General features: G+C 39.7%; 1 protein-coding gene across 2 annotated transcripts in view; it reads right to left on the bottom strand.

Annotated features, from left to right (window-relative positions):
* Nucleotides 1-11,399, bottom strand: part of CDH6 (cadherin 6, type 2, K-cadherin (fetal kidney)) — a 152,390-nt gene that overhangs the window by 61,363 nt on the left and 79,628 nt on the right. For both annotated transcript variants that reach the window (XM_010853842.1, XM_010853843.1), the window contains exon 2: nucleotides 5,712-6,066. In XM_010853842.1, coding sequence (XP_010852144.1) covers nucleotides 5,712-5,939 — 228 coding nt within the window. In that variant the 5' untranslated portion in view covers nucleotides 5,940-6,066. The remainder of the gene's footprint in view (nucleotides 1-5,711; nucleotides 6,067-11,399) is intronic.

Consider the following 11,399-nt stretch of genomic DNA (forward strand, 5'->3'; position numbering starts at 1 on the left):
ATGTGAGAATTGGACTAAAACTAAAGCTGAGCACCAAAGAATTGATACTTTTGTACTGTGGTGTTGGAGAAGACTTGAGAGTCCCTTGGACTGCAAGGAGATGCAACCAGTCTATCCTAAAGGAAATCAGTCCTGAATATTCATTGGAAGGACTGATGCTGAAGCTGAAACTCCAATACTTTGGCCACCTGATGCGAAGAACCGACTCATTGGAAAAGACCCTGATGCTGAGAAAGATCGAAGGTGGGAGGAGAAGGGGACAATAGAGGATGAGAAGGTTGGATGGCGTCATCGACTCAATGGACATGACTCTGAGTAGGCTCTGGGAATTGGTGATGCACAGGGAAGCCTGCCGTGCTGCAGTCCATGGGGTCGCAAAGAGTCGGACACGATTGAGCAACTGAACTGAACTGAAAGATAATCTAAGTGATTTTGCATAAAATCCAATACTCTTTCCTTTAACCATTGACAAGAAAATATGCACCTCTTTCTGTTTGCTGTGCTGGCATCAGTGACATTTTCACAATCCTGACTGTTCTATCTTGAAATCTTTGACTTTTGGAACCTCCTGCTTTCTCTCTCTTGGCTTCTGCATCCAGGTAATTGGGAAGTCTGGGTAACTCTCCCTCTGCTGTGTGGGCTAACTCGTGCTCTTTCCTTAAGACATGATCCCAATCCCATCACCTCCTCTAGGAAGCTCTGCTGAACCCCTAAGCCCAGTTGGCCCCTGTCTTTTGTATTTCCACAATCCTTTGGGGATGCCCATTTTATCACCAAGCTTGCCACATCTTGCTATAATTATTGCCAATAATATTCTCCTAGGGCAGTGGTTCTCAAATTTCACCACATATTAGAATCATAAATACTTAATTAAAAAGCAAGTACATTGGAATCTCTGGGGAAGTGACACGCAGGCCAACATACTATTTTTAAAAGCTGCACGTCTCAAATTTTAACGTGTATGGTGGTGGTGGTAGTTTAGGCCTTAAGTCCTGTCTGACTCTTGTGACCCCATGGACTGTAACCTGCCAGGTTCCTCAGTCCATGGGATTCCCCAGGAAAGAATACTGGAGTGGGTAGTCATTTCCTTCTCCAGGACATCTTCCCAAACCACAGATTGAACTTGCAGGCCCTTGTTTCCTGTGCTCCAGGCGGATTTCTTACAACATATCCACCAGGGAAACCCCTTAATATGCATAAAATTCACCTAAAATTCTGCTTTTGTTGAAAAGCAGGTTCTGATTCAATAGATCTCAGGTGAGGGCCTAAGAATTTACATTTCTGACAAACTCCCAGGTGACACAGAGGCGGCTTATGCTAAATCAGCTAAAAGTTTCCCCAAATGGTTATGTATTTTAGAAAACAATATACTCCTTATTTGTATCGATACCTATATCTTAAGCTCACAAACTTTTACCCAATATAGGACCACTTCTTTCTACCCCTACCTGCCACTACCTTTTCAGGTGAGTAGAAGTGTTGAGAATTGTCTCATAAATCAGAGTTTGGGCTGTCAGTCTTTCAGCTGTAACTGGCCTTCCTTACTTCTATACACAACAAATGCATCCCTTGCTGGCTGTGCCATGTACACGTTCCTGTGTAAATATTTATGGCCACAGAGAAATGCTGAGGGGCATTAATTAAGACAGCGGGGCTTCCCAGGCGGTGCTAGTGGTAAAGAACACGCCTGCCAATGCAGGAGACGTAAGAGACATGGGTTCCATCCCTGGGTCAGGAAGATCCCCTGGAGGAGGTCATGGCAACCCACTCCAGTATTCCTGCCTGGAGAATCCCCATGGACAGAGAAGCCTGGTGGGCTACAGTCCGTGGCGTCGCAAAGGGTCAGCCATGACTAAAGCAACTGAACACACACACACATACGCACACACACACGCATTAAGACAGCATGAGAAGGAAGGTCTTGCTACCTTTGCTTGTGCTTCAATTTTAAAGCTCATCTTGTATTCACTTCATGGTTTTATTTATTTATTTTATTGAAGGATACTTGCTTTACAGAATTTTGTTGTTTTCTGTCAAACCTCGACATGAATCAGCCATAAATATACATATATCCCTTTCCTTTTGAACCTCCCTCCCATCTCCTACCCCATCCCACCCCTCTAGATCGACAGAAAGCCTCTGTTTGAGTTTCCTGAGCCATATAGCAAATTCCCGTTGGCTATCACTGTCCTCCAGATCCATTTTCTGCTGTTTCTTGGACTCTTACGTGGCTTTCTTTTTTCTCCTTCTACACCTGGTAGCCTCTTGCTCCCACACCCATTCTCTCCTTTTCCTCCATTGTTACTGTCATCCCTATCGACTTGCACCCAAATACCTGGAACCAAGGAATTCATATATAAATATAAACAGAACACACATATAAATATTACATTACTTACAATGTAAAAACGTCTTTCTTCTACTTAAGTGCATTTGCTCATGGCCTTACTTTTCCTCAGTTAATGCCTCTATCTGTTACATGAAAAGATGAATCTTTTCAGTTTTAGGTCTTTGAGTAGGCTTTGAGTAGCTATTATTTATGGGCTTCCCAGGTGGCACAGTGGTAATGAATCCACCAGCAATGCAGGAGATGCAGGAGACGTGGGTTCAATCCCTGGGTCAAGAAGATCCCCTGGAGGAGAAAATGGCAACCTGCTCCAGTATTCTTGCCTGGAGAATCCCACGAACAGAGGAGCCTGGCGGGCTACAGTCCATGGGGTTGCAGAGTCCGACAGGACTAAAGCGACTTAGCACAATAGCACAGTTTAAGGTTCTATTAGCTTTTGTACATCTTTATATGTCAATCTAACCACAGTCTTTTGGTTCTCAGCGTTTACACCAAGGCACCCTGGCGTGCAGCATTGGGAAATATTTTTAAAGATTGAGCGAAACACGGCAACCCTTGAGGTATCAGACATCTTGTGAATTACTAACTCAGAGTAGTTCACAGTTTCAACAGTAGGTGGCGCTACCTTCCTTTTGATGATGTCATATGTTAATGTTTGTGAAGCTGAGTTTCCCACAATGCACGTGCATGTGCTCAATTGCTTCAGTCCTGTCCAACTCTCTGTGACTCTATGGACTGTAGCCCGCCAGGCTTCTCTGTCCATGAGATTCGCCAGGCAAGAACACTGGAGTGGGTTGCCATGTCTTTCTCCAGGGGATCTTTCTCATCCAGGGATCGAACCTGTGTCTCTTACATTGCAGGTGAATTCTACTGCTGAGGCACTGGGGAAGCCCATGTTAAAAAGCAAGTATGGTGCAGAAATCAATGTGGAAAAGTTGTGCAGTGCAAAAAAGTGGACCAACCTGTTGCCTCATGAGAAGCAAATCTGTTTTTCCTTTTTTAAATATTTATTTTTTTGCCCACTTTTAATTGTGGTAAAAAAATTGTCTTATCTCTTTGTTGATAAAATATAAAGACAGATTCAGGAAAATGCCTTATCAATAGTTCAGGAACACCTCTTACATACATTTGATAGAGCAATGCTGGCATCTACGATAACTTCAGTTACCGCGGTTGACTTTTCCCCCGGGGGATATTTCTTCTTTATGGATTAGAACATCAAGGAGGTGGGGGAGGGGCAGATGAGTGGAGGAAGAAGGGCAATTTTTCTTGCTGCCAATAAAGTATACAAATCCAATGAATCAAATTGAAGCTGTGATTGTGAAGGGATTTCCCCAGAACCCTCTACATTTACCACCCACTGAGAGATCTGTTAATTACATCATTTTACTTTTGCAGTGATATAAAAATAATCAGCTTCCATGCATTAAGGATTTAATAGAGTATATTCAATGGAGTTTTCATCGATAACAATAACTTCTTTCTGCACCTACTATGTGCCAGCTACTAATTCTTCTCACTTTACACTGCAACTCTATGAGGTAGATAGGCTTTGCTTCTGCATTTTCCAGATGAACAAACCAAAGCCTGGAAAGGTTAACAACCTCTGTGGGCCACACAACTGGCACCCGTCAGCACAGTGAAATGGCCTCAGATCTGCCTGAGTCCACAGCTCACAACTCTTCCCATGGCAATATCACCTCTCACAATCATAATCATAAAACTGATTCTTCTGAGGTTTTACCCATTGCTGCTTCTAGTGTTTTGAAATATCTGTATTTAAAAATACATGCTATTTTTTAATGTAAAATGGCATCACAATTTGAGAAGAAAAAGAAAAGAAAAAGGGGAGTCAATCATTTAAATAAAGCACTTTTAGAAACTTAATCTTCGATGACAATAATGTTATTTGTATTGTAGAAAGTGCTTTTAAGATTATAAGATTATTTTTTTTTACAATAATTGCCCTATTAAAGTAGTGCTATTCAAATTTCACAAAGGAAATGGAGTGAAGTATGAGTAAGTGGACTGTCTTTCTTCAGCAGTCACACAGCTTGTGAATTTCATAGCAAATACAAGGCTAGTCCCTCAAGGATCCATGTTGATGTTCACCCCTTCATGGAATACTTCCTCTCTTACGTTATGCCACATTAATAATTCACTTCATTGGAAAAATGCCTGGTTACCTCAGCCCAAACCATGGATGGTTTTCCTTCATTTATTTTGGTAGATACTTAAAAAGAATATTTGCATCCGGTTATTCAGGGATATTTGATAACAGACTGAAGTGTGAACATGCAGCCCTTGGAATCTGTAAAATTTATGCTATTTGCATGATATCCAAATATAGATGTTCTAAAATTGTAGTTGTACTCATAAATGAAGACGTTTTATTATCTCTATTACGTTTGTCCCTAGTTTGTTTATGAAAAGGATGTGTGACAATTATTTTCCTGATCAGTACCATATTCTGAAACAGAGAATCTACAAAGTACAGACCTGTATCCCTGTCTTTCTCACTTTTTAGCAGGATGCAGACCTTCTGCAGTGGGAATGTGACTGATGATAAAATTTCAGTGAAATTCATGATGACAGTATAAGCAAGCTGTTTCCCTGACTCAGCTCCAGTAGTCTGTAAGGGCTATAATAAGCCATGCCTCCTCATTTTACTTTCTGGAGTCAATAAAATGGTCAGATGATATTTGGAAATGGCACCTTTACATAACCATTTTCCTCTTTTGTGAACTTTGCCACAATTAAATCATAAGGTTTTGAAATGCCTGGTTATTAGCAATTATTGGAGACAAGACAAAAAAGCAGCAGCAATGCAACTAAATCTAAGGCAATAGTGGGTTTTGAGGATAAAGATCTCTGACTGGTCAGAGCATAGTCGGCTCTGTAGGTAGCAAAGTTAAGAAATAGTTAATTTGAATCTGGCCAAAGGACAAACGCTCAGAATGTTTTTTTTTTCCTCAGAATGAGAAAAAAAGGAAGCTTCCTTTCCTTACAGCTTAATCTCTCTATTCCTATTTTTAATGCATCCTACTTTATAGAATAGCTGGACCACATTTTTCAAGCTAAAGTAAAAATTAAAGGATTTATGATAATCCTATGCGTATGGTTGTGGGCGTTTCATTTTCAACTGAAGCATTTCTCTTTCTTTGTTGCAGTGCTAACATTTCTCAGCTTCTTGCTACAGTCTTCTTTCTGAAACTACTCAAGTGAAAAAAAAAAAGTCTTACCAGATAAGCAACAATTCTTACTGTACTGGGGGAAGAGTTCACATCCTCCCTGTTCTATTTATGAAAAGCAACTTCTTCAGGCTTTTAAAACCAGAATGTCAAAGAGCCCAATGGAATCCTACCTTGCCCACATACTGATAATCGGATCCCGTGTATTCCTCCAGGAGAAAGAACTGATTCCACATCCAGCTCCTTTTCGAACGGCTCAGCTCATTTTTGCTGTTTCCAGAGAGCTCCAGGGTCCTTTTCTTTGCCGGGAAACCACTAGTCCTCTTAGATAATGGAGTTGAGAAAGTTGGGTAGGGCTGGCCAACCCAAAAGAGAAGCAAGAAGTATCGGTAAGTTCTCATTCTGATGCCACAGTTCAGTCTCTGAGTTGCAGGTACCCCTCTCCTTGAAACGTCTTCTCACTGCACTGTATCCAGCCTCATTCCTCCTTTCTTCCTTAATGTTCTTGGCTTGGCTGTCAGAGAATATCTGGAAAGAATAATAACATATCAAGCATTTTTAGAGATGCTTAAAATTCAGTGTTAGAGCAAATAGCTCTGGAGAAAAAAGAGGACAGAAATTTGAATAGCAAAACAACAAAAAAATAAGTTGGCTATCAATTTTGAAATGAGGAAAACGGTCTTTCAGATATGCTAAACAGAAGGCGGGTGCCGAGTATGAAGCTACTGTTTTCCTCTCTCCTTTTCTATCACTTAAAAATCCTATTTTAAGTAATAGCTTGCTGTAGGTCAACATGCCAGAGTGGATTATTTCACTACTCTTTTACCTCCGAGTATGTGGGCTGAGATCTGGTTAGAAGAAATGAGTTTGTGTTTCTGATTCTATTTGCATATTTATCCTCATGAAAGAATATCACAGACAATTTTGATTCAATTGAAAGTGGATAATGTTGAAATTTCGCTAAAGTATATTGAGCCCTGTGATGGGAAGGCAGAAACCTGTTCTGCAGACTCTTGGCTTCTGAGATGTGTTCTGATGGAACAGCCAGGTCAAACAAGGTTGGAAAAGACCTTATGTCTTCTCTGCAGAATGCTCATTAGCGTATTGACTTTTCTGAAGTGAAATTTTGTAGCAATGATGATAAGCCTGTATTTAATCCAGTGTTTTCCAAACTTAACAGGGAAAGTTTTTTTTCCTCATATGACCCAATTAACACTACAGGATGGGTTAATGAACAAGCTACAGAATTTGTGTTTAATAGTATAGAGAATAAAATGAACAATTCTCTTCAATTTTCTTTAGGAAATCCTGGTTGGCTTTTATCTCTAAATTTTACTTGTATCATAGGCAACTAAGTTGCCTATATTAAAATTGGTCAGACAGTTTCTTTGTAATACTCAGAGGTACATCAAATGTACCTCAATACCACAGTGAGGGCAATAGATGACAAGATCTTCAGAAAAGTCAGTGATTATAATTGCAGGTCATAATTTTTGATGAAAAATATTAATTTTTAATATTAATTAATATAAATTGATTAAAATTAATTAATTTTTACAAACACAGTCTAGCATTAAAAAAAATCCTCATGCCAGAGTGCTTGGCAAAGATGCAAAGATATCACAATTTGGTTTACCATTTTACCTAAACTAATGCATGCCTATATCTCCCTCCTAAATTTTGCCACATTTCTTGGGGGAAGAAAAACAATAAATTACTTCTTTATCTTATTATTTGAATAGAAAAAATATTTTCTTAAATAATACTAACACAAAAATGAAGGGCTTTGTAAGGTAGAATATATATTACAGTTAAATAGGTAAATACAGGTAAATAAACACAGATAAAGGAACAGGTTTTAGGCAATCTGATCAGTATTTTTTTTTCCTCTATGTCTGAAAGACTTGTCCCTTTGTCTCCTAATTTTCTACCAGGTAAATGTATATATGACCAGTTTTGTTTTTTTTTCTAACCTCAGCAATGAATAATTATAGCCACCCAACACATGTTTAAGTGGAAGTTTTCTGGTGGAATATACGTGAAATATTTCATAGTGTTCAGCATCTTTAAACCTTTATTCCATTATTATGCATCTTCTTGACAGCAGGCTGGGGAAGTTGAAAATTCCACAGGTGAGTGAATTAGTACTGTGACAATTAGTCATGCTGGAAGAATGCCAGTACCAGTATATTTGTCATTATGTGGCCTTGGTACAGGTGTGGGATGACTGATGACCAATTAGGTAATGACAGTTCTCTCTTCTCATGGATAGGATATAAGGGGAACTGAGCGACCATATGGAGAAAAGCCCTCTAAAGACATCTATTCATTTCTAGTAGTCGAGATGGCACTGAGGTTGATTCAGTGGAAATTGCATTTTTCTTCATTTCCCACATTCTCTGTTATTTGCATAGACAAATCCTGCAGTGAAGAGTTACACGTCTGCGGCTGCACTCATCGTGTGCCCCACGGTACTGGCAGGGAAGAGGGATGCAGAGAATGGAGGTGTCAGCTGTTTAAAAACTCCTAAAGGCCATTTTAAAGAAAAATCGATCCCTATGGATGTTGTGTGCAAACTCTACAAGCTGTTGCCACTTGAATATTAAATATTAGTTCTTTTTAATATCACAGATACCAAAATGTCAAGTATTTTACTTTTTTTTCTGCTTAGCTGGTAATAAGCTTTTAAAGTGGTACAAATTTAAGCAATGTCTCCAAGTATGGTAGAACATCAGTTTAGTTATCAGCCAGCTCTTTTTGTATCAACTTGGGGAAGCAAAAGAGAACTGTGGACAGCTTGTCTGTGAGCCCCCTCAGGGACAGTAACCCTGGGGGACATACCGTTCATCCTTGAAGAATTCCCCTAATTCCCCCTGCAAGAGATTCTACTCGAGCAAAAGGGATTATAGCAGGAGCAGAGAACTGGGGCCTAACCCAGTGCTTTGGCCACTGCCCACCATAACCAACTCCCACCACGCTCACTGCCCCTTACTGCACTCCAGCCACTGAAATGGGGCCAGACACACGTGAACATCTTGCCGCAAGACACACGTCACGGCTCCTGGGTTCAGCACATCCGAAGGTGAGAAGGAGAGGACAGAAGAAAGGGTGTGTCCTTGTTAAAACTCAGTATGCAAAGCTACTAAAATTACTATGATCCACTTGTATTTGGTGTTTAGAGCGATAGCTTTCTCTACGAAATTCTATAGTTAAAAAAACGCCAACCAACTCTACACTGTTGAGTATATAACTTAGCAATCCTCATGTAATAATATTACTCATGTAATACTACTTAATACTTCTTAAGTCAGGATTGCATGGTCGTCAAGATTATCAATGTTGGAGCCAGACTGCCTGGGTTTAAATTGCTATGAATTTGTGAAGATGCTTAATCTCACTGCACCTTAGTTTCTTGTTCTATAAATGGGAGTTATTATGGTAACTACCTCAGAGGGCGTTATAAGGATTAAATGTCATTACATGCACTTAAAACAATGACTGGTACTTAGTAAGGTATTAATACGTATTAGCCATTGTTATCATTATCACTACCACGATTGTTATTGTTACTATTTGCGTTGCAAGTTTAGAATCCATCTACAGTAGCCTGCAAAAGTGTGCCAAAGATAGTATAGTTCCCTCTTAGGCTTAAATACTTTTTTATTTTTCAAGAGGCATTTCCAAGTGAGTCAAATTCTCTTAAAATTAAAGAATAGAAGCATTTAAAAATCAGAATTAGTCCATTTGCTAATTATTTTCCTTTGTGTAGACTTCAGTGTTTCACAGTAACAGTGTAGAAACAGAGAAGACAGAAGCTTTATGCCCACAGCCTGCTTCCAGAAGAATATGGGCAAAAACGAAAGTTCACCAGAGGACACACTCATTCGTAGATTCTATGTGTCTTTTCCCCCTTTCCATTTTGTTAATGTTCTGAAAATCATCTTTACTTTATTCAGGTGGAAACAATCAGAACTAACTTTGATGTTGTAATTTTACCTTGCAAAAATGGTACTGGATACACATTCTTTTATGATTTAACATGCTGATATTATATCAGATGAGAATTTGATATAGTCAAAATGAATGATATACCGATTTTAGATTTGAATCTAAAAATATGAAATAAAAAAGAAACTCCATATTCCAAACATGATCTTGTGCTATGTCGCTTTAGTTGTGTCTGATTCTTTGTGACCCTATGGACCGTAGCCCACCAGCGCCTATGTTCATGGGACTCTCCAGGCAATAATACTGGGGTGGGTTGCCATGCCCTTCTCCAGGTGATCTTCCCTACCCAGGGATCAAACCCGTGTTTCTTATGTCTCCTGCATTGGCCGGTGGGTCCTTTACCACGAGCACTGTCTGGGAAGCCCAAACATGACCTTAGATGCAACGCCGCTGACTTCTGAACAGTCAGACTATAGGAAAAGCACATGGCAAGTAGGAATCAGACGTCCTCGTTCATTCATAGGTGTCAGGCAGTAAGTAAAATGACAAAAAGTAAGAGCATACATAGACACCAAATTTTAAAATAGTAGGGATGGTTATTCAATTAGGAAAGAACCAAAGATTAGACGGGTAGGAATCAGTGAACTAAAATGGACTGGAATGGGTGAATTTAACTCAGATGACCATTATATCTACTACTGTGGGCAGGAATGCCTTAGAAGAAATGGAGTCGCCATCACGGTCAACAAAAGAGTCTGAAATGCAGTTCTTGGATGCAATCTCAAAAACGACAGAATGATCTCTGTTCGTTTCCAAGGCAAACCATTCAATATCACAGTAATCTAAGTCTATGCCCCAACCAGTAACGCTGAAGAAGCTGAAGTTGAACGGTTTTATGAAGACCTACAAGACCTTCTAGAACTAACACCCCCAAAAAATGTCTTTTTCATTATAGGGGACTGGAATACAAAAGTAGGAAGTCAAGAAACACCTGGGGTAACAGGCAAATTTAGTCTTGGAATACGGAATGAAGCAGGGCAAAGGCTAATAGAGTTTTGCTAAGAGAACGCACTGGTCATGGCAAACACCCTCTTCCAACAACACAAGAGAAGACTCTATACATGGACATCACCAGATGGTCAATACCAAAATCAGATTGATTATATTCTTTGCAGCCAAAGATGGAGAAGCTCTATACAGTCAGCAAAAACAAGACCTGGAGCTGACTGTGGCTCAGATCATGAGCTCCTTATTGCCAAATTCAGATTTAAATTGAAGAAAGTAGGGAAAACCACTAGACCGTTCAGGTATGACCTAAATCAAATCCCTTATGATAATAGAGTGGAAGTAAGAAATAGATTTAAGGGACTAGATCTGATAGATAGAGTGCCTGATGAACTACGGATGGAAGTTCCTGACATTGTACAGGAGACAGGGATCAAGACAGTCCCCATGGAAAAGAAATGCAAAAAAGCAAAATGGCTGTTTGGGGGAAGCCTTACAAATAGCTCTGAAAAGAAGAGAAGCGAAAAGCAAAGGAGAAAAGGAAAGATATAAGCATCTGAATACAGAGTTCCAAAGAATAGCAAGGAGAGATAAAAAAGCCTTCCTCAACGATCAATGCAAAGAAATAGAGGAAAACAACAGAATGGGAAAGACTAGGGATCTCTTCAAGAAAAGTAGAAATATCAAGGGAACATTTCATGCAAAGATGGGCAAAATAAAGAACAGAAATGGTATGGACCTAACAGAAGCAGAAGATATTAAGAAGAGGTGGCAAGAATACACAGAAGAACTGTACAAAAAAGATCTTCACGACCCAGATAATCACGATGGTGTGATCACTCACCTAGAGCTAGACATCCTGGAATGTGAAGTCAAGTGGGCCTTAGAAAGCATCACACGAACAAAGC

Source organism: Bison bison, unplaced genomic scaffold, assembly GCF_000754665.1.
Source record: "Bison bison bison isolate TAMUID 2011002044 unplaced genomic scaffold, Bison_UMD1.0 scf7180017864331, whole genome shotgun sequence".
Lineage (NCBI taxonomy): Eukaryota > Metazoa > Chordata > Mammalia > Artiodactyla > Bovidae > Bison > Bison bison.